The 26501-nt window shown below is 39.9% G+C and overlaps 1 protein-coding gene across 9 annotated transcripts in view; it reads right to left on the minus strand.

Moving 5' to 3' along the window:
* Positions 1-16: 16 nt before the first annotated feature.
* LOC131140688 (zinc finger MYM-type protein 4) overlaps positions 17-26501 on the minus strand; it is a 36199-nt gene continuing 9714 nt past the window's right edge. For 4 of the 9 annotated variants that reach the window (XM_058091354.2, XM_058091351.2, XM_058091356.2 and 1 more), the window contains 27 exons: positions 25908-26057; positions 20974-21037; positions 20626-20834; positions 20421-20545; positions 20023-20257; positions 19693-19905; positions 19462-19612; positions 19260-19375; positions 18357-18701; positions 18124-18274; positions 17765-17940; positions 17415-17592; positions 17176-17289; positions 16873-16922; positions 16636-16774; positions 12123-12182; positions 11441-11583; positions 10786-11359; positions 10040-10273; positions 9028-9104; positions 8545-8674; positions 8289-8440; positions 8080-8194; positions 6671-6928; positions 5548-5659; positions 5265-5333; positions 17-4857 (listed from right to left, as the gene is read on the minus strand). In XM_058091354.2, coding sequence (XP_057947337.2) covers positions 4767-4857; positions 5265-5333; positions 5548-5659; positions 6671-6928; positions 8080-8194; positions 8289-8440; positions 8545-8674; positions 9028-9104; positions 10040-10273; positions 10786-11359; positions 11441-11583; positions 12123-12182; positions 16636-16774; positions 16873-16922; positions 17176-17289; positions 17415-17592; positions 17765-17940; positions 18124-18274; positions 18357-18701; positions 19260-19375; positions 19462-19612; positions 19693-19905; positions 20023-20257; positions 20421-20545; positions 20626-20834; positions 20974-21037; positions 25908-26057 — 4431 coding nt within the window. In that variant the 3' untranslated portion in view covers positions 17-4766. The remainder of the gene's footprint in view (positions 4858-5264; positions 5334-5547; positions 5660-6670; positions 6929-8079; positions 8195-8288; positions 8441-8544; positions 8675-9027; positions 9105-10039; positions 10274-10785; positions 11360-11440; positions 11584-12122; positions 12183-16635; positions 16775-16872; positions 16923-17175; positions 17290-17414; positions 17593-17764; positions 17941-18123; positions 18275-18356; positions 18702-19259; positions 19376-19461; positions 19613-19692; positions 19906-20022; positions 20258-20420; positions 20546-20625; positions 20835-20973; positions 21038-25907; positions 26058-26501) is intronic. The other 5 variants (XM_078795899.1, XM_078795901.1, XM_078795898.1 and 2 more) reach the window with 3 other exon arrangements.

The raw sequence follows: 26501 nt of genomic DNA on the forward strand, positions 1-26501 counted from the left end.
ACAGGAGGTCCCTGATTCTGCCACATGGTGTCGTGGGTCATGGTCTTTTTTTATTACTACAAAACACTGTATAAACAGATCTGGTAATGTTTTCAGCAATAGTCTTGCATCCTGGATCTAAACACCTCATCCGTTCCAGCAAGTCCACACCACCCTGATAAAATGTCAGGCTTATGTCATGTAAAAAAATGATTGTATAGAAAACATAAAAAATAGTTCAGTATTCAGTTCACATACAGTACATTACAATACATACCTAACAAAGACTAGTGAGGAAAAACTCAGGATTTTTGTATTTCACAATAAGTCATGCTTGGCAAAGCCTGTCAAAAGCACGGTTATGGAAGAATCACGTTTTCTATAATTTATGTAATTCCTCACTAAGTCAATTGGGAACAAAAAAATGCATGACAGGTATTTTGCTCTTTTTCTTACATTTGAAAAAAATTGTACAAGCATTTGTTCCACAACAATAAAAAAATCCATAAAAGTTTTCATCCTGTCATTTTATTACACTGGCTTTTTAAAAAGGGCATGGTGGCTTTTTATATCCACTACATGTTCAGACATGGTCCCCCCCCAATGATGTTTAGTCTTTTGAGAGAAGACCTAATAAAATGCTCAGGAATTAATAAAAAACACAAAAATGGTACATACTTTACAGATAGACCTGAAAATGGTTGCCAATTTTTCAAACATAATTTCAAACCACACAGACCGTTATTTAAAATACTCAAAAATATAAGAGCAAACATACATGGAAAACGGGGGAATAAAATAATAGCACCACATGAATACAGGGATGGTTGTGTGGGTGTGTATATATACAGGGTACAGAAAATGGGTCTTGAAAGGAAAATAAGGCCACAAGAAGGACGAGAGAGAAATGGTAACAGGTCAAATAGTGCATTCATGAAAAGATGAGAGGCACTGCGAGTTTCCTCCATTATCACACCCCCTGTATACATGGGCCAAACCATGCCACTGGTGACATTACAGCACCTTTTCCTTATTGTCAACAAACCGTATTTTGTGACCAATACAGAGAAGTAATCCTCAAATGACTTGATTTATGGCGCACATGTATTTTTATTTGTGATTTAGCGATCCAATGTTGTTAAAAAGTCAATGTGCATACTAAAACTAGAAATGTTTATTAAATCAGTAGAAAAATGTATGAGAACATGATCTTAAAAGTACTTGGTATAACCATGTCTAAGTATTTGTGCAGAAACAATACATATTAAAAACATTGTTCAGGAATAAAAAAGCTAAGAGTTGAACAACTACACAGATGACAAAGTCGACTAACTGGGTTTTGGTCTGAAAGGTATAGTTTTTACATCCCCATCTCTCCCGTGAGCCGTGTTCTGGTCAGATTTTGATGATGAGGAACATACGGGGCAACTTCAGTAGAGTTTGGGTTGTCAAAACAATATTCTTTCAAAAGAGTAATACATTTGCATGCCTCTTCAAAAAAAAATCAGACCTCACAATGGCTCAGCATTACTTTCTCTCCCTAGTAGTAGTAGTAGTAAGTAATGTCGAGCGACAGTGAGGTCTGATTTCTTTGCAAATGATCTTTGGAATGCATATTGCTTTGAGAAACTCAAACTCAACTTAAGTGGCCACACCAACTAACCAGAACTACAGTTGAGGACTAAATTATTAGCCCCCCCCCATGAAATTTGAAGTTTCTTCAAGATATCCCCAAGTACATTTTTTACAGAGCAAGGAATTTTCACCATTTAGTTTTATTTAGTCACAAATTATTTAGATTTGTACACCAAAACAGAATTATTGAAGAAATAACTAAAATGACCAGGGACATTATTATTATCCCCCCCTTTAAGAAATTATCATTTATTTAGTCATTTGCACAAAAGTAGTTTGTGCAAATGATGTGCTTTAACTTCACAGGTGATGTTCTTAAAGCTGGCTAGGTGAACAAGAACCATCAGCACCGGATCCCCCCAGGGCTACGTTCTTTCGCCTCTGCTCTTCTCCCTGTACACAAACAGTTGTACCTCCAGTCACCAGTCTGTCAAGCTCCTGAAGTTTGCGGACGACACCACCCTCATCGGACTCATCTCTGACGGTGACGAGTCCGCCTACAGGTGGGAGGTTGACCATCTGGCGACTTGGTGCAACCTGAACAACCTGGAGCTCAACATCCTAAAAACAGTGGAGATGGTTGTGGACAACAGGAAGAACTCAGCCTCTCCTGTCCCCATCACCCTCTGTGACTCTACAATTGACATTGTGGAGTCCTCCCGCTTCCTGGGTACCATCATCTCCCAGGACCTCAAGTGGGAGCCGAACATCAGCTCCCTCATCAAGAAGGCTCAGCAGAGGATGTACTTCCTACGGCTGCTGAAGAAATTCAGCCTGCCAAAGACAATGATGGTGCACTTCTACACCTCTACATCATTGAGTCCATCCTCACCTCCTCCATCACCATCTGGTACGCTGCTGCCACTGCTAAGGACAAAGGCAGGCTGCAGCGTGTCATTCGGTGCAGAAAGGATTGTGGCCGATCCCTCTCACCCCGGACACAGACTCTTCGAGACGCTCCCCTCTGGCAGGAGGCTGCGGTCCATCAGGACCAAAACCTCACGCCACAAGAACAGCTTCTTCCCGTCTGCTGTCAGTCTCATCAACAAGGCCCGGAACCCCACCTGACACTCTTCACACCCCACCTCTGCCTCATCCTGCCACTTTGACACTTTCACTATATGCGTTACATTAACGCCCAGTTTGGACTCTAAGAAAACAATCAGACTGCACTTCCGGAATAACAAAGAAAAAACAGACTGTGTACATATATTTATACTGTTATTCTGTATATTTTGTATTTTCATATTTTGTATTTTTCATTCTTTTTTAATAGATGTGTATGCGCCTACTATACCAAAACAATTCCTAGTATGTGTTTGATCATACATGGCAATAAACCTTTTCTGATTCTGAATCGGGCGAATTCACTCAATAATTAAGTTAAAACATGGTTTAGTTGAGAAAGCAACATGCTGAAAATTCAAGAAATCAGTTTGGACTTGATGCACACATAACAGAAGAACAATGTACAATGCTATCCAAGCGTTTCCAAGTGTCCAAGAACTGGAGTCAGAAGTAAAATCCTGAGATTCAAGGACAAGCCTGGCAGAGGTAAGAAGTGGAAGGTTTCAAAGACCCTGGACAAAAAAAAACTAGTCAGAGATGTGTTTAAAGACCACAGAAAAACTGGCAAGACGTTGATGAATGACTTGGTCACATCAGGAATCGTAGTCTCAAAGAAGACAATCACCAGAGCTCTGCACAGGAATGGACTGCGAGGTTGCAGACCAAGAAGAGATACCTTCAACCCTTAAGTATGACTTAAGTATGCTCAGGACAACCTGGTGAAAGATTATGCATACTGGAAGCGTGTCCTATAGTCTGATGAGACCAAGCAAGAGCTCTTTGGCCATATAGACACTGCTTATGTTTGGAGAAAAAAGGAAGAACACCAAATAACAAAGAACACCATCCCACAGTGAAACATGTCGGTGGGAGTATTATCTTGTGGGGATACTTCAATGCATCTGGAACTGGAAATCTTGTCAAAGTGGAAGGGATCATGAACAAAAAAAGATATGTGGAGATTTTGAAAGAAAACCTCAAGAAGTCAGCAGTAAAACTGGGTCTGGGTCGTCATTTCATCCTCCAACATGACAACGATCCAAAACATACGTCTCTCTTGGTGAAGAACTATCTCCAGAAGACCAAAAAGAATGTCATTGCCCTGACTTAAATCCCATTGAAAATGTGTGGGGTGACGTGAAAAAGAAGGTCCATGTCAGAAGGCCATCACATCTGGAGGAGCTGAATGGGCTGGGGTTGCCCAAAAGTAGTGTGAGAGACTTGTTGAAAACTATAACTAATTCAATAGTCAATTCAATTGACTATTAGGGGTTAATAATTTTGACCCTGAGCATTTTTGTTTTTTGTGGAATATTTTAATTTCTGTGTGCAAACTAAAATATTGGAAGCATACAAAATAAAACTAGGATGTCTAAAAATAAAGCTGTGTTAAAAATGTATTGCTCTGTTTAAAAGTACTTGGGAAATACTTTTTATGTTCCTCATCACCGAAATCCAACAAGAACTCGGCTCATGGGACAAAGTTGGGGGAAAGCCACAGTTGATGCACTACACTGCTTATGTCATACAACTATCCGAACTATCCCTTTAAACCACGGTTTGGTTGACAATATGAAAAAGCTCAATTCCTTATGTTACATGTTGATTCAGTCGTCCACACTATGTGACATTTAGTTTTAGGGCCATCTTCATATGGTAGCTTCCAAAAGTCCAAAAGCAAAAGAAATGACCTGCAAAACATACTGCTGATGTATTCAAGGACCACCACAGCAGGATAACACATTGGGATGCATGGAAAATGGGATTTCTGCTTCATGACTGACTAATTGATGGGAAATAAAAAATAAGATTGTGTGTAACACTCCATTTTCATTTCAAATAGTAGCAGATGCATATATACTCATGATGCATTTTCGGGAGAGGGACACGCCCACTTGGGTGAGTCAACGAAGATTTCCTCAAATTGTCCTCTCTGCAACAAAATGTCTGTGTCCTACCTTCGAAGGCGTGGCCATTGTGTTTCTCCACATCAAGAGCTCGTCTACATGTTGATGTAGATGACTGCTGTCCTGTTATGAAAAAGGCTTGTCACTGTAAACTGGGAATCGTGGATCCTGATCCTGTTACCGCTGAACCTCTTTGACCGCCAAGATGCGAGTGAGCATGCTCTGTAGGATGGTGTGATGCAATGGATGAGAAGTATACCAGTGGGGACTGAGGAAGAGAAAGTAAGATAATAATCAAATGTTAATTATTTCAGCAAAATGTTTGTCGGCTCCTATGCCTACTTCCTATAATAAAACAACAGGACTTGTGATGTTGCATTGGAAACATCCCTTATACATGGTAGCACACAAAACTTCAGCTTAGTCTAAGGCAGGGGTGTCCAAAATGCAGCCCAAAGGCCATTTGTAGCCTGCATGTGATTTAAATATATTTATATATTATTATAATGTCAGGAGTGATGCTCATAAAAAATCATTTCTTTGACTCGCCACTTGTATGACATTACAGAACATTGCCATTCAAAATGACATTTTGTTATTTAAATACAGCCAATGGTCAATGTTGCATAGAAAATGTGAATGAGAGAACAGCAAAAATATCAACATAGTTTTTACCTCTGTGTATGCACGTTGCGTTCAGGTTGGAGGTAAAACATGTCAGTCCTCTTCACTGTTGTGGCAGGGCTGTTGGAGAACAGGAGTGTAAGATGATGTAAACTGCTGCTTTTTGTGGCAAGATACAGTCAACGTAGTATGGGATTCTATTCCCCATGTTTGCATGCAAAAGGGGTTTTATAACATCAAAAGCAATAATATCCTATTGTACCTTTTCCCACTGATTCAGGAATTTCTGAGCAGTTATATTCTATGACATAACGTATGTATGTAGGTTTCATACCATCTTGAGAGATAGAACTCATAGAGTCTGACAGGACAGTGCAGAGGATTGGCAACATTTTCTGGCATCTCCATGTTAACATCCTCCTGTTCCTGCTTTTTTCGTTGTCGCTCTACAAAAAACAGTCAGATCAATATTGACATAGATTAAAACTACAAAAGTCACATATCACTACATTATCATACATATTCAAATGATACACACATGTAGGCCCACCATATTATTTGTTCTGTAAAGATCAGTAAAGTAACAGTATGTGACCATTTTATGTAGAAAAACAAAATTCATAAACATAAACAGCTCTTGTATGATGCAGTAGAGTTGTATACTACTGGAAACAACAACTAAAATATTTTCTAATTCCATTCAAGTAAAGAATAACAAACAGGTGATGTGTTTGGGGTTGAGCCGCATTATGCGCAAAAAGCAAAACACTTACTGGTATTTTAAAATTGGCAATCCAAAGACAAAACCATAAAAAAGATTGCCATCAGCCTCTCATCCATCCTCACGATGTTTGGCATTTGATTGATATATTCACACCAAGTCTGACATGCTTCTGCCATACACTCCGACAGTACCGCTAGTTTTGTTTCCATTAAATTGCGCCACACTTGTGCGCAAGCTACAGCATCTCTGAAGTGACATAAGAAACGGCCAACTCTTTCAACCTAGCAATACTGTACATAGAGCTTACTACTTATCCTCATATTTATTTATCCTAAACATAATAATGGCTTTAACACTGAGTGAGGATGGACAAAATAAGAAGACAATAACATACCACCCCCAAGGACTAATAGGCTATAGTCAACCACGAAACAGTGATCATTCATTTATTTTTTAAAAACCGTGAGAATGAGGGAGAGATATTCGAATCGTGATGTATCAAAGGACGACTGTACTGTCTTGTTGCTGTATGTGGCACGTCATCACAAAAAATTAAAACGACAATCAGATTTTTATATTGGTCGGTTGGTAATACCAGACCTCCCTACTTATTACAGTTAAGTATTAAGTCAAATATCTGAACGGGAATCCATTTATTTAGCAACATGTAAGTGTATTGGCACCAAATTATTATATTAATTATCGATAAATAGCTCTGAAGAGTTACACCCACCTGTCTCTCCACGGCTGGAAGTAGCAGCAGAGCTTCGGTGGTATCTGAGGTAGAGGACTTTGCCGGCTCGACTGCAAGGTTTTGAGTACAAAGTAAAGTTGGCAAAAGAGAGGCCTTGGTGCTGTGCCAAGGTGGTGAAGTGAAAGTTCTTGGTGTAGAAGAAGAGCAGCGTGTTGAGCAACACGATGGGGGAGTAGGCGCCCAGCTGCTTACACTCCCACAGGAAGGACTCCTCAACACGTGATGACACAAGACCACCTATGAGGATAGAGGATATGGAAACACCTGTATAAAGTGATTTCAGGTATTTCTGCTGGCCATAATGTTAAACAATGTAGTGGTGAATGATGTATGACGGCATTGGCCTGATTCTGAAAAAGACAGATCTGTTTTATACTCAATGTCTGGAGATTTACACATGCAAGCCAGCAGGTGACACCAAAAGACACACCAAGCGAGAGCTTTTTCCCCCAACAAAACTCAAGAGATCCACACAGAAACCCACTCAAGCTCCTTGACTATGGGTCAGTTAGCAATAACAGAGACTTTACGATCCAACTTTGTAACTTCAAGATTGAACCAATCATTTTCTATACTGCTTGTTCTCAATTAGGGTCCATAAGGGTATGCTGGAGCCTATCCCAGCTGACTTTGGGCCAGTCAATTGCAAGGCACACATAGACAAACACCCACATTCATACCTATGGACAATTTAAAGTGGGAGTAAGCCGTAGGACGAGGAGAGAACGCATGCTCGTATGGGAAGAACAACAAACTCCACACAGATGCCCAAACGGAGATTTGAATCACAATCTTCCAATCTCCTGAAGGTGTGGCCAACATGCTAACCATTCCTATACCGCACATCCCCCTAACTTTAAGATCATGGTGATAAATGGGGCAGTTCATCAAACAACTGTCAAGCAGCGAAGAAATTACAGAATGTAATGTACAGATATGACGCACCTTAAAAATGCAAAGCCAGAAAAGGCTTAAGGTGGTTTATAAATATGTGACTCAAAATCATATTGAGGGAATGACCATTATTAGAGTTGCTATGCGGCAGAAAGCCTCTGAAAAAAATGGTTTCAATCACGTTTGCTCTGAAACTATGCATTTTCAATGATGTGTTCACTTCTCTCTTCAACATGCAGGTGATCAGAGCAGTCCTGCATCTCATTAGGGGTGTTACTCCCATTATTTTCCCATTCCCAAAAAAACGAAGCACTTCCCTTGGTAACATTTTGGATGTTTAAACAGACCTCTCTGAAAATACATGTTAAAAATACTCCACACATAATGCTTTGTCGTTTCATGTGAGTGAATGGTTTACAACAATCGATCAGATCAGACATGTACTTTCACCTTCCACTATTGTAAAAATGTAGATTAAACATGAATGATCATACCGGTGGTCAGCTGTTTGGGTTTCCATACTCGTAGCATTCCGGAGATTTCAGTGGCAAACTGAGTGTACAGCTCGTCGGTGAAGATGTTCTCGATGCGGCCCTTCGTAAACAGATACTATCCAAACAGATGGAGACGGAAACAAAGATGACAGCACATCAGAATATACTGATAAACACTCAAAGAAGCGCGGCTCAGTGTTTCCATGTACCTGCTGTATTCCCAGGCAGAGGTAGAATATGCTGTCTGGGCTATAGGCTTCGCCGTTTGGCCTACGTACTTCTTTGATGAAACAAGACAGAGCATAGCTCAGCTCAGCAGAGTCACACTGAAGGATCTCCTCTTTAACAAGCACTGGATTGGCTAGAAACGGAAGAGACAATATGAATTAAATACATTTGATGAGTTACAGTCAGCAAAAGTAGGCAGCTTCGATGGCTTGACAACAAAAAATAATTCTCGCTCACATTTTCTTGATGGCTTGTTGTGTTCCTGAACCCAGTTCCTCCAAGCTTTGACACCATACATGTGGTTCAATTTCAACATGACTGGAGGCGCCAGTGCACTGCGGTCTAAAGAGATAGTTCGCCTTCGACCCTGCATCAACAGAAGAGGAATATATTCAGACTTGTTTGATAAACAGCTGATGGCGACCGTGTTGATGAACGGTTGTCCGAAACATGAAACTGTGGTTTTATTTGATATTTTATCATTTTATACAGAACACAAGCACACATTGGGTGAGCTGTCTGGTTGTGTGTTCACAATTCAAATGCACTCACTGGGTCTCATTTCAGTTGACAACAATTTAAAGTAAAAAAAACTAATAATCTGAGTACTAAGTTACATTGCACTCAGCAGGAAGAAATCTCCAAAAGCTGAAGTAAGAGAAGTTTATCATACTGACAACAGATGACTACACTGCAGCCTTAGCAGAAATAAAACATTACCCGCTTTCGACTGCTGGAACCTTCTCTGGCTCTTTTCACGCCCCGCCGGGGAGTTGTAGACTTTTGATCACACAAATCTGCAAAAGAGAAAACATTACTATTGCATGACTGAAGTTCAAATTATCCATCATTTGACCATTAAAATAGGCATTGGTGACGCCTTTCAGCCAGGAATAAGACATGAGTTGAGCCTCTTCCAGAGTGACAACATAAAGTTTTTTGGTTATGAAAAAATATCATTAGAAATTATCTGTTCAAACTAGGAATGTGTATTGGCCCACCGATAAGCCTCACAAGCAACATTCTTGTCGCCATATTTGTCAAAACACTGCTAATGGTGAGATGGGTAGTTCATAAACATATACATATGTAAGACTTAATTACCTTTGATAATATTTGGCCCATAGCCTGCATCATTTGGTCTTTATAACATTGCTTAAGAGCATAATTTACCAACCCTATATTCCTGTGCACAATTAATTCATTCATATGTCGATGGGGTAGCGGAATGTGAAAAACAGGCAGACGCGGTAGTTTGCTTACTCAAGATGGTGTTTACAGTCACCACCACAGAAGGGGTTGACATTTTAACTAATCATAAATCAAAGCTCCAAACAGCGACTAAATGGTTGCATTTTGCGAGAAAAAATTTAGACATTGCAAGTAATTTTTTCATCTGGTCGTGCATTTACAACCAGACAAAAGTACACTTTGTCCCTTATTACCATGAAATGAAAATACCTCAATTTCCATTGTATAAGCTGCCACTTTTTTTTCCTGCTTTGAAACCTGCGGCATATACAGTGATGCAGGTAATTTACGGTCACATTATAATCTTGCAATATATCTTGTATAATTCAGAACAGCTGTCTTAAGACCATTAACAAGCTACTGTACCTGTACTTTTACAAAACCAAATTCCAAATTATAAGACCTCAGAAGGCTTTGACCTGAGGGGTGCCACTGTAAATTTTTGCATTGTCAAAAGCAGATAACCACTTTTCTAGCTCACCCATTGGGAAGTCATACTCCAAATCGGTCATTGGAGAAGAAGGAGGCTGTTGTTCAGCAGCGATGGCCTCTGCAGCACTTGTTGTCGGGTTTGCCTTTGACTGGCTTTTAGGAGGGGAACCACTCGCCTCTATGTACCCCGTTAAAGGTGAGAGTTGGCTTTGTGCTGACTTTGGGCTCTCTTCACCTCGGTGGATTGGAGGAGTAATCATCTGTGATGTACTTCCACACCGGTCTGTAAAATACCATGAGATAAAATGGTAAATAATTCTATTATTATTCTGCTGTACTGAAATGTTTTTCAGGAATTTCAACACAGGAATTCAAGTCTTCAAAATTATACACATTGGCGTGTCACATTTAAGAGTATATTAAACAGAGTTGAACAGTTGAACAGCACACCCATGCCACAAATAGTGGGTTGTTAGTCAAGGTGACGTACACATGTAAAGTTAAGTATGTGTTGTTTGTAAGTCTGAATCTCCATCATACATTGCATGTCCAAACTGTCTGTAATAATTCTGCAATGTCATGATACAAGCTTGATATAAAGCTTCTCCTAGTAGTCTGTCCAGTCATTGCGGCCCATGTCAGTTGCCATACAAATTAATCATAAAACACATCAATCATAAATTAATCATTTTCATATCATGTTCATGAATTTAAAATAATAAAATCACCAAAACAAGCCAAATTCATGCATAACAGGACACTGGTGGAATCGGGGTCAAATATAATAAAAATTACCTTCCATGGGGTCTTCCAACTGTTTGTGCTTTTCAGAAAATTCCATAGCATCTGAATGGACAGCAGCGTCTTTCACGTCTTTGCATGATGGTACAGGAATCTGGGATGTCACCTGATCGTGTTCGCTGGAGTCATCTAAATCATTAGGCTTTTCCAACTGTGCATGCATGGGATCTGATTGGGGAGCTGCATCTTTTACATCTTCAGTCTGTAGTGGCACAGCACTGGGCAAGGGGATCTGGGTTGTGACCTTCAGTTCTCTGGAGTCATCCAAATTGTTCCATCTTTCTCGATTGTCATCCAAAGGATCTGACTGAACAGCAGCGTCTTTTACATCTTTTATCGGTGATAACGTCGCAACTTTAACAGTCTCCATTTCCAAAGGATCAGACTGAACAGCTACATCCGCCACATCTTTACTCTGTGAAGGTACAACGATGGGCATTGTAACCTCCTGTTCCATTGAGACCTCTGAATTATTCCGTTTTTCAGTCTGCTCGACCAAAGGTTCAGATTGGATGGCTGCATCTGTCATATCTTTGTGACGTGGTGGTACAACAATGGGCACTGGAAGCTGCAAAAGAAAAAAGATTTAGAAAGTCAAAGATGTTAAAAAATAACAAAATAAGATGCGATGAAATATGATGGAACGTACAGTTATGGGCATAGCCATAGGAACAGGTGTATGTTGAGAGTACATGTTCATAGGCACTGGGATAAAGACCGGCACTGGAACTGGCACCATTAAGACCTTCACTTTTTCCTCTTTGGAGGAGCTTGCTGAGGGTGGGGATGGAGCTGAAGAGGAGCAACAGGACATGAGATATTGAGATCAATTCAGAATAAAACAATTTTTTTTAAACAATTGTTTACAATATTGAATAATGTATTAAGGAATACATTATTTAAATATTTTGCTCTCTGTAGTGGCTACATCGAACAGTAAACATTTATTGTAGACACACAGGTCCATATCAATATATAAATACTTTGCAATACACAACATAGACACAATCATTGCAGTTCATGCAATTTGACAGAAAATTGAATCTAAATTTCACTTTAGAACTGAACTGCTGAAATAAAAAATTCTAAATATTTTATGGCAGAAATGTAGAGAAATTTAAAAAAGAGCTTTAAAAAAATATGTACTGAGTATGTGGAATTATTTTTTCTCTCATTGACTCCATAGACTAAGCCATTAAATAACAAACAAAATGGCTCCCACTTAATGGTTGTCTATAACATCCAGTTGTTTTCCCACCAGATTTCAATCTACTTCCATCCATTATTAATACAGTTGAATTGAGTAATGTGTACAGTATGTATGCACTGACCTGTTTCGTGGTCTGTCTTCATCTTTTTAGCAGCTTTTTCTGTACTGTAGACGTCATCTGCTTGGAGAGAGGGAGCTATGATTAGCTTTGCACTTTATTTCTATTTCTTAGAATTGTGTTTTTAAACAAATCAAACATTGTGGGAGAAGTCAAAGGGACACACATGACTTCAAGGTATTGATGGAAAATTGTATTTATTGACTTTTTTGTAGTTTACAAAAATAACTTTTGGTTTACATGACTGAGGTATCAGCAAATAAAATATTTGTTATATTGTACACATCCATATAATCCAGAATACTGATAATCAATGCAAAGCAACAATTATGTAGAATGTCACTGATGATGGGGACATTAATGAAAATAGATTCCAATTCAAGCTTTTTATTAGAGATCCTAGATCAGGGGGGTGCCATTATTTTTGTCACGAAAAATCAAATGATGCAAGGGAGCAAAAGCTTGTGTTATTAGTGCCAACATTTATGATTTTACTCTCTTCATTTTTGCTCTATTTATTATGGAGTTATACATTTTTCACAATGTCCTGCTGGTCGAAAATGGCCCTCGGGCCACATTTTGGACACCACTGTCCTAGGTTAAAGTGGCTGTAACAGTTCAACTCCACACTGTACTTAAACAACACAAATAAAGTGTTAGAAACTGATCCACTTTTACCAGGCATCATAAATTGACAGAATGGCTGGAATGAAATTTGTAAACACACATTTTTTTCAATTGGGTACTTCTGAAAATAAAATATACAAAAGAACTCACTGTCTATCCAAAACACTGACAGAAACGGCAAGACAGGCACGCTTTAAAGTGTATTTCACAGCACTGCAGTCGGACAAATTAAATGGTCTTCACAAGAAAAAATTTGCATAAAGCCAGTCAAGTGGAGGAGCTCACGTAAGCACCTCAAACTGTTGCTTCTGTCCAAAGTCGGGGCAGATGTTTCCCACTGAAAAGGTAGGTTGGGAAAAAAACCGTGGATGACATGATAGACCCCCTTAAGTCCGTCAAAATATGTAAAAGAAAAACAAAGAGTGCAAGATTATCACTGTTCTAAATAAATAACTTGCCATAGTCTTAAATTGCATGCAACAAAACTCTGAACAAAACATGAAACAAAAAAGACAAAAGTATTGTAGTATAGTATAGTTGGGTTTGGAAGGCAGAGACATCTTTAGGCCCAAAAGAACAGTACGTTTTATAGGTATCTTAACTGTGTACCTGTGGACCTAGCCCTCATGTTACAATTAGGTGTGTGTCCCAAGACTTTTGTCCATATACTGTAAGCCACCATACTTTCTAAGATCTCAGTGAATCGGAGGGCTCACCTTGTGCTTCTAGTTATGAAAAGGTTTTGTAGATCAGTCTGGTGTGGTAAAGTTCAAAACAGGGCACAGGACACAGGTTGGGATGTCCTGGACATGTTTTACAGTAATACTGTGTGTAACTCTTTGTTTTCTCACTGTCTTTTAACTCCAAGTGCTCGTCCTCTTTGATATCATTTTGGAAATGAATCCCGTTTGATTTCTCCATCTCTCTTGCTGTCCTCTCATCCATTTTTTGCTTCTTTTCTATGTGTTGGGTTGGTTCCACTACTTTCTTCCTCTTGTGCTGGGAACAGATCTTGCAGTCAGAATCAGTTTCCTTCTTGCCCAGGAAATGACGCCCTATTAGGCGTGCTGGTACGCCACTGGACGTCTGGGCTTGCATTGATGCTCCTGGGGATGTGGACGCTTCAGTGGATGGTTGCTTGGTTTGCGAGGAGTTATCTAACACTGCTGTTGCAATTATTGAAACAGGCAATTGGAAACAATCAATTAATTCAAAGAAAATTGCTGAAGCCAAAAATTCCAAGGGCCTTAAATATCTACCCAATGATGGTCAGGATGACGCCGAAGTCACCAAGCATCAATTTTCTGGACCCACCCACAAATTCTCCAATTCACCACTCAATGTTTGAATATGCTTATATAGTAGTCCTTCTTCCCTATATCATTGTTCGAACAAAATTGGGTCTACGAGAATGGGACAAGATTTTAACACTACTTTTAAGAAAATTAAAAAATCTAAACAATATATGACAATGTATTGCAATCTAAAAATTTAACAGCTACAAGGTTAGTTACACTCTTCTGCACTCTGTGTGTACGCTACCGACATCGCCTCCATCCACCGAGACAAAGAGACTGTGTCACTGACAAAAGCGCTCACTAAGTTCATGCCATTGTTCTATGGAACAAACGTGGAACAAAGGTGCTGACACCAATTTTATTCTCGCAAGATCTTACCTACTATGAGTAACACAAATATTGAAAATCAAGTTGTATGTAGTATTCTGGTCAGTAGGCATCAGTAATGTTACATTACACTACCTTAACAGTGCATGGAGTCAGCCATGGCATGATAGAGCGAAAAATTCTCCTCCCATTCCGTGTGGAAGTGGTATGTCGTGTGTCATAACTTTGCATCATTTGATATACATGCTGTGATCATGCATTAATGCCTATATTGATAACATGTAATAGTTTCCCGCATCTTGCCATATTTTGATGCGCTGGGGAAATACGTTTTGGAAGTGTTTTAATCAAAATATGTCAAAATACTACAACCATTACATGTTATCAGTATACGTGTTAATGCATGATCGCAGCATGTATATCAAACGAAGCAACATTGTTACAGGGTTTTTGTTAGTGGGCTTGGTGGAAGGTCGAAATAGGTGTATCCAATAGGCGTTTTTTTGTTAAAGATTTACACCACAATTGGATTGCTGTGTGTTCCAGCAGAAGATGTGTGCTTGTTGAATCTTTGTAGCAAAATTGAGAGCTTGGTGTCCACTCTTCCGTCTGTAAATGAGGCTGAGACAAGCGGCTAGCCAGGCATTGTGTTAGTCCGCCAGAAAATATAGTTTTTCACGTTAGCTGCTACAATAACAATATCGCTGTAGCTTGGTTAATATGAAAGTTAGTCATGTAATTAGAACACTGTTGGAGTTTTGTGATTTTTTAATTTTTTGTGAGGTCTCAAAATAGGTATTTCCCATGACACCGGTGTTAGCCAGCTCATATTGGCTTGTTTCCTCGCGCTACAATAAACAGAAAATGGAAATAAATATGTGTTCATGTTTCACATAAGGATTGTCAATGATGGGCAAAATTTTAGAAATAATGCAGTTCCACTTTAAGGTAATATCTAACTTTATTGAAGACTACTCTTCTCAAAGACACGATGAAGCAGAAAGACACCACCGTCCTGTTCTGTCACAAGTTATTCATTCAATAATATGAATTCAATAGTGTTTCTCACCGTCTTTTGTATATTATCTTTATTTGTTAAAAATGCTGGCACTTGCAACCAATATTCCCTCCCGATTTCTCAAGTGTCTAAGCATACAAGCAACTTGAACGTTCCTTTGACCTCTGTGAGCACCTTCAGCCATGCATACTGTACTATCACACCCGTCCAACACCTGAGAACTTGAAGTAATCCAACTTCATTTTTTTCGTATTTTGTATGTGATTGCTGTTGTACTATTTTGTCCTGAAAATTTACTTGACAATGATTTCATCCTTCTTGTATACGTTTACTTTTGTCTAAATAAAAAAATGTAATTTAAAAAAAGGAAACAAAATGATATTTTATCTTATAAGAACCGCCGCTGTTTTTTAAACTTCGGCTTGGTAAGTAGATGTATTACTGCCTCTTTGTTTTGCCATAATGCAATCGCAAGCGCCGCTTAGCTCCCTTAACTTTGCTGTACCATTAGCTATAGGCTAACCTGCACAAGAGCAGCATGCACTACTTTACACGTTGTTAATAGATTGGCTGCATAAGTAAATACCATCATACCAAGCAATTATCATCCTAGTCTTATCATTGGCTGAACAGTGTTTTTATGTTGTTTTATGTATTGCAAAAAGGTACGTGTCTAATTTATTTACATTTCCGGTTGGATTTGTTTTGTGCGCTGAGATCGCTGGTACGGTACACGATTCTGCACACGTGCAGCTTAGAGGCAACATTGCTAGTAAGTTTCTTTGGCTCCATTTTGGGTTACAGTGTTGAGGTGAGAAACACTACTCAATTCAAGAAACAACTCAAGTCACAACAGGAAGATGGTGGTTGATGGTTGATCTCGCTGCCACATTGTGTCTTTGTGGATACCGAACCAACAATTACATCTTCAATTAAGATAAATGTAACCTTAAATGTTCATTAATCCCCTTCATTCATCATTTATATGCATTGTGAAATGTTTTCTGCATGTCAAACTACAATTGTAAAACAATAAAAACATGTTTTTTTGGCTTTCTGCAACGGATTAATTGGATTTAGATTATTTCTTGTGGGAAAAATGTATGCAATTAGCGTCCACTTAGGTTAGAGCCACACATACTGGAACTAATTAATGACGTTAACAAGATTCCACTGCATTATGCAGATCCATGGTGAATGGACTGTGCTAACATATTTTGTAAATACAAACCATTGTTGTATTTACCTGCAGAATCAGTGGAGGGTTGGAGGAGGTGACATAGGCTCTCTTGATCCATTGTGAATGGCCGACAAAGAACAGACTTATTCTTCATTTGACGTCGGTAGTTTGGGAGCGGACGCACAGCATCTGTCTGAGTACTGGCCTAGACATTTCAGCAGCAGAAAAACAAATATTAAAAAGTTTTTGTTTTCTATTATGTAGATATTTGATGAAATTATGTGTAGGTGCAACACAAGCAGTACATACATGATCAAGAACCTTGCCATCTGCAATGGAGTTTGGAAGTCCTCCTGTCAAAACAACACAAAATACCTGTGCTGAGGGGTCATACAGTGTATATTTGGCACAGCCCTACGATGAGGATCAAAAGTAGAGCTGGACTTTTGGAGGAAAACTAAGTTACATTAACACACAGGGATTCTGCACATGAATTGCCAAATGTATAGCAAGCCATAAACATACATATCTGCTAATATGTGAACTGCGATTTTTCGTCATGGGGTCATGACATGGCTCATGTTCAAACTCATCAAATCAACTCACCGGTCATAGCAATATCTGATGACACGCTGGGTTGACTGGCAGAGCCATTTGCTAGTGACACGACATCAGCAATGACAGGGTTTGTTTTTGAGGAGTAGTGAGGCTGTGCTGGAGCTGAAAGAAAGGCAATAATAGAAATATTCACCCTTAAAAACGATCTTCTGCTATCATATCCTTTTTAGAAATTTTAGCCACTGGCCACGTGTGTAATGCACAATATTGATATAACAAGATGTTACCATGCGGTGTTTGTGGCTCTACTCCAGTGCCATTACTGGGAATGTGCTGGTTCAATTCAAAATGCAGGCAGCAGTACCCGAGCACACAGGTCAGGTTGCAAAAGTTCCGTACTGAGCCCATATACTGCAGCTTCTCATTTAAATAGCCCTGTTTCCTACAATTGTCACATCGGCCCATCTGCACAAAAAAAAGTAGAAAAACAAAGTCACCTTGATCGCTTAATCTGTTTTCAGATTAATTAAAATGCATGAATATTATAGGTTTTTATTAGTTGATCCCTTGATCATGTAAGGGACTGGCCATTTTATACAGTATTTACTATGATGAAAAAGCATTCAATTTTCCTTACCCCATAATAGAGTACAGTGTACTGGGACATGCAGTGAGGTTTGCAGAACTCTTCCAGCTTGCCTCCGTAGTGACTATGCAGCATTTTTTGGCTAATGCTATAGCAATAGCTGCAAGGACGGCAGGGAGGATCCTTGTTACGAGACGTCAGGCTAACTTTGAAGTTTTGTTTACAGTCTGAAACACAAAGGTTGGGGTCTAGTTACTAGCCAAATAAGGTCAGGTGCAGTGTAATCTTCCCAGGTGTCTACATTCGATGATATTTGTATATATTATATGAGAGTACTTTTTCTGTTAAGAATTAAATACTGGTGTTAAATGATGAATGGCAAGAACTGACATGTTGTGACTCAAACTCACTTTTGCTGCAGAAGAAAATGTCTTTCCCATTGTAGTGAATTGTATCAAAGGGCATCTGTTCTTTTTTACAGAACTCACACACAGCTAGGATATTTTTGTGTGTTTTATAGAGGTCACAGCATGCCATAGAGCAAAACACAGAAATGTGATCCTGCAACAAACAAACAAAAAAAACCCATTATACAACAGTTCCTCCTCTCCTCTGAAAGCTATCAGTAAAAAAAATGTCTTACTTTGTGGCCAAAGAGCAGCGGTTTGGTGTTGAACTGTTTGGTGCACTGATGGCAGGTCACTTTAGGCGTGTCGCTGTGTCCACCCTCCCCAGCTTTTAGAGGCTGAGAGGGGGGTGTTCTGGGATGGGCTTGCCCAGGTACAGAAGTAGAGGTCATGGCCAGTGACGGTGGAACCAAAGGCGGCACTGAGCTGTTACTGCCATGGTGGCTGGGGTAGGGAGCTGATGATGGGTAGTCCTGAGGAATGGGAGGGACTGAGCTTCCTCTGGAGGCTGGCCCGAGTCTTGATGCATCCCTGGGGGATGATTTTCCATTGATCGGATCTGACTGTGTATGTCCCGATTTCTGTTTAAAAAGAAAAAACATAAAAATGAAGAATATTACAGACTATATCTCAAATTATTTTCAATTGGCTCTCCAAAGACTGTTTATTAATTTATTATCAACTCCTATACACACTAAATTAGAAAGTGCCAGGAAGTACTCTGGGAGTGTGACCAATCATAGCGGAGTGGGTGTGCCCAAACCAGGCCATGGGTGGAATAAATTAAAACAGACTGATTTGGCGAGAACCACAAAGGAAGGAAAAGGAAAGCTGGCATGGGTACAGATTCTGGAAGATCTAGAAAGTTTTCTGTGTGGGTTATTGTGTGTAGCTGCTCTATAGGAGTCAACAACTCAATACAAAGGGTCAAAAAACAGTGGACCAAGTCCCCCCTGACGTGTGTGCGATTCTGATGACCAATTTCAAGAAAAACCTGTGCTTTCCAAAAGGGTTTCCAAGTACCAAGTCTTTTTTTCTGTCTCTTTACATTGAAATAAATCTACCGTAAAAATGATGGACTGTTCAAAACAAGAGCAAATAATTATTTTCCTCACTGTATATGAAATTTCATTCTTTACCCTGAAAGTTGAAACACATTCATAGGAGCAGAAGTTCCTTATCGTGCCATCCACCATTGCCAGATGATACTGAGGAACAGCTACAGACTTGCACAGACAGCATGGGAATGCAGCCCCTGCGGAATGGACATTAAACAACATTCCAAAAAATGTACATGTACATTTCACAGTCTTTGACTGGGTATTTGTTGACATATCCTACCGGTCAACGTGTGTAGCGGTGGTCGGCTCATCTGCACACAAACAGGTGAGCAGTAAAGCTGAACTTTTCCCTTTTCGTCTCGCTCCATGATGCTCGTGGACACTATTGCAGACTTGTGACAGTTGGCACACTCAATCGTCTTTCTGCAAGACTGAAGAGGCAAAATGGGTTTACTTTTATCACCTTGGGGGTGATTTAAGGATCGTGCATAAAATAGGAACTTCCACACACCTGTTTGTAAGTGCCAACACAGGTGGGACCGCAAAAGTTGAGCTCAGATTTGTCAATTGTGAGCGTATGACAGGAGGCCGAACTGCTACTACAGTAAAGTCCACAGCCTTCACAACAGTTCATGGCTAACTGTCGCATCTTGCGCCATGTTACAAAACAAGCATCACTGCAGAGGGTGTGCAGACGACCTTGATGGCTGACTTCATGCTGAATCTGGTAGAGAAGAAGGTTCAATAAAATGTAAAAGATACACATGTGGCTCGGCATTCAATATAAAAAGGAAGCAGAATAACATAAAAATTCAAAGAAAGCTCACATCATTGCAATTACCTTATTGGTGACTCTGCACACACTGCAAACAAGATTTTCAGACTGTCGCTCAGCAGGCTTCTCTGGTGGCTTCTCTGGCCTCTTTTCTGGTTGTTTATCAACCAATTTTTCAGGGGGCTTTTCATTTTTTTTTGCCCTGTGTCTAAAAATGGACAAACAGTGCTGACTGCAAAAGTGCAAGTAGGTGTTGTCGTCAGCCGGAATTGTAATCGTGTCCCGAGCCCGAAGGATCTCGCTGCAAAAACAGAATGAATGTTAAGAACATGTAAGGCAAAGACCGTGCTGTAGTACAAGACTATGATGGCAAAGGTGCAGGGACAAACCAACTAAGCTGTGTTTTACAAGTAATCTAGTATACAGTAACTGTTTATAGCAAAAGATGGGTGACAAACGCTTACCTGTTGCATAGAGAACAGAATTGGTTCTTGTTGGCTGGGGGCAGATGGCCAGTGAGACAAACCGTGGAGCAGAAAAGTTGTGTCGAGCCTTTTCTTTGGAATGCTGTTTGACCTTTTAGCAGAACCTAATCACAATTACAAAATCATGAAGCAAAGTACATTAAGTCCCACCTGTGTGGTGTGGGTGTAAAGGGTGTAAAGGTACCTTAAAGCATCCACTGCAGCGTACACTGCCAGCAATGGTTGGTGCAGGTGGCCGAGGGGCAAGGGGTGACAAAACTGAAAGAGAAGTTGAAACTGGAACGGGAACTGGTACGGGAACTGAAGGCCTGACAGGAAGGGGAGCCACTGCTTGGAGAACAGCACTTCTACTCGGAATAAAAATGGTTGTTGGTGGCGGAGGAGGTGCAGTCACTTGAGGGATGAAAAGAAGAAAGAAAAAGGTTAATATGTCCCTCGATGGACTGTCTGAATTTGACTGTGAAAGTTCATAAAATGTGGGTTTGGAATCAACACATTAAGGACAAAAAACAAAAACAAAATATTAACTTACCCACAGGGGGCACAAGTGTGTTCCCTCCACCAACAGAGTAAACTGAACTGATCCTAAGCTCCTCCTGAAAACACAAATTAAAGTTCAATAAAAATATGAGAATTTATGACTACACATTTTATTTACGCAGTTCAGATACAGCTAACATTTTTTTTTAATTCAGTTAGAAAACAACTCACAGTACTGATAAAAGACAAATGTTAAGCAGTCCATACAGGCCCCTTTAAAACAATGTTCAAGAAGGGTTTGCAACCGAGCTGCCCCACCTAGATCTCGCCTTCAAAGGCAGTATCAGAACCACAACAGGGTTGGGATGATATTATGTACAGTACACAGTGAATGCTATATGTCATACCCTTGACACTTTACCCTTCTTCAACTTCAACTTGTCAATGTGCTCTGAATTCACATCCATTAAGACTATTTTGTCTTTTAGCTGTTTCCAAGCTAAGCCGTTGACAAAGGAAGGCTTACTTTTACATCCTCCAAAAAAAAGAGCTTTACGGACTGCTTTTATGGACTTTAACATCTACTGGCCTCCTGCCTGCTGTAGCCTGGTCCTCTGCTAGCTTAGCCTGGCCTTCCGAATGCTGAAGCCTGGTCCTCTGATAGCCTGAGCTTTCCCTCGATCTGCTGCAGCCTGGACCTCAGCTAGCCTTAAACTGGCCTTCCACCTTCTGCAGCCTGGTCCTCTACTAGCTTTGCCTGGACTTCCGCCTGCTGCAACCTGTGATTCAGCTAGCCTCAGCCTGGCCTTCCACTCGCTGCAGCCTGTCCTCTGGTACCTTAGCCTGGATCCATGGTAGAAAAATGTACAATGACAGAAGACAATTATGGCCTTATAGCTCTAGCATGTTTTTAGAGGTGTTCCGAAACAACTTGAATATGAGCCAATACTGATAAATTGATCTCAGCACGAATCACACATACTTCTATTACATATTTTGTAGTGTGGAATGTAAGAATAGACTTGAAGTGATATTACTTAAAGGGAGAACAATAATCAGCAACAGTAGGTATGAGAAAAAAACGACATCTTTAAGCATCTGAGTTTCCTGTGGAATGCTGCTTCAAACGCACAGGTTTGGTTATATTAAACTTCCCCAGGACTGTGCAACTGGACTACATTGAGTTCTTTTAAAGCTCTCGTCACACTTATCCCGAATCAGCACTAATCGAGCAAAGCTAGCCGGGATAAAAAAAACCTTACAAATTTGCACAATGATCTTAAGAGAATTAGAAATTCTGACTACTTCGTAAGAATGTTGCGTCAAATCATTCTTACACATTACGGGTGTTTTATCACTCAAATGTAGTTAGAACACAGAAGGAATATTAAAACTGAATGCAGTCAGAATATTTCAAAAGCACTTCAAATGCTGTACAAATACCACTTCATTGCCGTCTGAAGTCTGGTTGGAAGGTGCCTTGAATGCCGTATGAATTCACCTCAAATGCAGTCAGTGATTAGTTTTTCGAAGTTGCATAATACAATTAATATGAAATATTGAGCTAATGATCACACTAACATGTAACATTTAAGTGCCCATCTTTATTTGTACATACAAGACATGCAAAATATTTACAAGTACAATCACAATCAAGACAATTTATGGTGTTTTATTAAAGGAATCAACTCATATCTACAGGCGTGTAACAATAAAGATTAAGTTACATCCAAAACATATATACAACATGGGAACATAAGAGGAAAGGGAGGAAAAGGAAAAATAGAGCATTTGTCCTGTAGAAACACTATCCACATAACATCACACATGTTCTGACTACTCTGACTGCTGGGTAGGGGTTGGAGAGTGCACAACTGGACGAGGGGTGTTAAGTTCTGGATTGTCACCAGACTGGTTGGTGTTGAAGAGCTGGGTGAAGCTATGGATGGATGTTGATGAAGCAGCCTCTGGTCTTGCCCATCTCCCTGGCCTTCTGCTCCCACAGTCTATCCTTTAGGCCCTTCTTCATGTAGTTAGGGTGTTTCTTGTTCAGCAGGCAATCTTGCTCAGGGGCTTGGAGCCAGTCAACCATCTCCTGCTCCTGCTTCTCGGTGAAGTCAGCCGTCACCAATTCCCGCTTGCGTTTCTTATGAGACCTGGCAGCCTCACTGGGAGGAAGCTCATCCTCACTGTCAGAGGATGACTGTGCTGCTGGATGTTGGACCTCAGCCTCAATCTCCACCTGGGAAGCAGGGGAGGAGCAGTGGACTCAGCTTCATACTCTGAAGGTGCTGAGACATCATCAGGAGATGGCTCTTCAGGGGCTTCTTTGGTTGCAGCACCTCTGCCCTGTCCACGCCGGTGGCCGGTGGTTGAGTTCCTCACCCTGGCTCCTTTTTTCCTTGGCGGCATGACATGATGTGAATAAAGCGACGCTACAATGGTGGCTGACGTTTCAACGGCAGCTGGCTACAATTTTATGCATTCTATACGGTGTTCCAAATTACATCCGAACACATTCAAGAGACAGCTTGGACATTAACTGCATTTGAGGCGCATTCCAGTTACAAATTGAAATATTGTGACAGCATTTGAAGTGATTTCCAGCTGAATTCTTTTAATATCATAATATTTTCCCAAAGCAATTGAGATGCATTCGAGGTGCAATTCGAGTCATATTTAGTACATTCTGGCAGGATTTTAATTGGCTTGCCGTTTCAGTTCTCTCTCAAATGTGATTTAAATGTTTGAATGCTGTTCGGATACTTAGAATATTTACAATGCAGTGTGCAGAGTGCAGTTAGAATACCTTACAATTGCTGTTCGATATTCTTCCGCTTCAAATGCACCTGCAAAGTTTTTAGTATGACAAATATTTGAGCCAAATGCACTCAAATTGCACTTGGAATATCCAGGTATAAGCCAGGTATTTTTATTTTGACAGCGTTCTGGCTCATTCTGCATGTAGTGTGACTAGGGCTTAAAGATGTTTCACCTCTCTTCCTGGTCCAAGTCCATGTGCTTTCATTCAACTTCTCAGATACACCATCTACTGAAAACCTCTATACACACTTTTTATTCCAATCATTTTTGAGTTTGTAAATAAAAATGTATTGTTCTTGAGCAGGATGTGGACAGGATACAACGCTTTGAATACATTAAAAGTAAATACATCCTCTATGCAGCTGCATAACTGGCCCTTTAAATGTAACATATTTAAGAATTTTCAGTTGAAAAATGTCTGCAATTTGGGTCGCCACTCGTCAGTCAGGGGTGGTGTTGGGTCCCACAGCCAAAGCAGTGGAGAACCACTGGTCTATGTATATGACATGTTGTGTCCAGAATTTCAGTGTTTTGGGGGTGAAACATTTTCTAAAGAAATAGAAATGTAAATGCAGTGTTGTTTCCTACCTCATATGTGTAAATGTGGGTTTAAAGTAAAAAAAAAAAAAGTCTTAAGCCTGAACTTTTTTCCCCCGCAAAAAAAATACATGTATACAAACACACACGGATAATATACGTCGGCTCCAAAAAAATATATTTTTATCCACAGAAACTTTTTTGCGGTTGAGGAATTGTGAAAGATAAATCGTGTTCTGCGATGAAAGAGCAAACATGTTTCTTCAAATCACAAACACAATCAGTCTGCACCAAAAACTACTAAAATATCATTGTGAACATGAACCCCCCCCCACGCTTAATGCCACACAATCTTAAACTTACCAAATACCACCCAGAAGTGCATACAATTCTACACAAGTTCCCAAGCCTTACTTACCTAACCGTTTAAAACCAATGTGAACGTTACATTGTCAACAGCCTTAACGTTAGCAAGCTAATGCTAACAGAGGCAACAAGAGAACGCCCAACCGCAGAAGTAAATAGCAACTAAATGCAGCGCAACAGAATAATCTCCCAGTCAAACTCCGCTATTACTGATAGTTGATAATAGCATATGAAACCCAGTTGAGGTGAAAGGTAGAGTGTTTACAAAGCAAAACACCAGTCAATCATTGGCATGCGCTGCGATCTCACAAAGAAACGCAGCTTTCTGATATGTTTTCATTGTTCCCAAATACAAACATTTTCAAAGTAATTGTTGTAATTAATTATTCGTAAAAAAGTCATTATTCCTGCTGTTCCGAATACCGTATTGGGTTCGGCTCCACCCCTATAGCATACACTAGCTTCTTGGAGCACAGCACACAAAAACATACACCTTTCTCTGAGTAGTCTTGAATGCAGCATAATCGTAGGATTGGACAATAGCGGTTTTTGTATTCAGAGCCCTACCGCAATGCTACAATGAGTTTGTGTTTGTCTGGGTCCGGCAGATTTTTTTTTTCTTTTTTCATTGGTCATATTGAAACGCAGGCGATCCGGCACGGCGTCAAAATACTTTAAGCCGTGGTAAATTCAGTTCAAATGTTATTATTTTGTATGCTAAGGAAAAAGTAAAAACTGCTGCTCTCTTTTTTTATCAACATCTATGCAGGTCAGTCATAAAAACACACACACTTTTGGGTACCATACCACACCATCATGCAAACAGTCTGCTCCGTAGCTGGTACACGCATTTGCGTCTAAATGAAAAAGTCTTATTATCGAGCATATTTGCTTACTGCCCTCTACAAACATAAACAATCCCACAGGTTAGATTCCTGTTTTTGTTTGTGTGTAGCAGAAGATGAAGCACTTGTGCACATGTTCTTTCTTTGTTCTGTAAAAATGTCTGTTTATAGTGCCACATATAGTTATGTCTGATATTTTCAACGAGTAATCCAACCTGAAAACATTCCCGCATGAATGTGACTATTTACTGATCTGACACGCTGTGGACGCGATTTTTTTCAACCCGCCAAAAAACACTCAGGAGCATAGCCGTGTGGACAGGGTGTTAGTGGACTGGGACCAAAGTAAGTAGTGCACTTCTATGCAGGGACTACAATAAAAAATATATATATATGCTCTTCACTGCATACTTACCTCCTGATGCTCCAGTTCCTCTTTGACCTGTCTGATGGAGTTCTGAGGCAGTAAAGCAGCATCGTATCCCTCATCAATGGGCTCATCTTTCACTGTGACTTTGGGAGACACCGGATGGTTGCTGTCCTCCATAGGAGGCGGCTCTGAATGCTGTCATACCAAAGGGTAAAAAAAGAAAAGAAAATGCAAATACTTAAAATGTGTTCACTGTCATTATTACTTTTGTTTGAATAATTATTGCACACTTTCTGTAAAACATTTCACTTCTCATCTATCACCGTGTTTGTCTGCTATATCCCAACAACTAGTGATTTCTAAAAAGGAAAAACTGAAAATTATCAGGGGTGCCCAAACCTTTTCATACCACTGTACTTCTCAACAAGAGAGGAGAAATATGATCTCAGGGAAAAACTAAACTTAAAACATCAAAATGCAAAAACAAGAATAAAAAGCCACAACATTCTGGTATGTGGAATCAAATTACGGAACAGGCTGAGTACTAAACTCCAACAATGCACTAAGATGAGCAACTTCAAGAAACAATACGAGCAGTTGATGTTTACAAAATACAAGGAAGAAGAGTCTGTAACGTGT

The sequence above is a fragment of the Doryrhamphus excisus genome, linkage group LG14 (assembly GCF_037039965.1).
Source record: "Doryrhamphus excisus strain RoL-2023G ecotype Guam linkage group LG14, RoL_Dexc_Guam_v1.1, whole genome shotgun sequence".
Taxonomy (NCBI): domain Eukaryota; kingdom Metazoa; phylum Chordata; class Actinopteri; order Syngnathiformes; family Syngnathidae; genus Doryrhamphus; species Doryrhamphus excisus.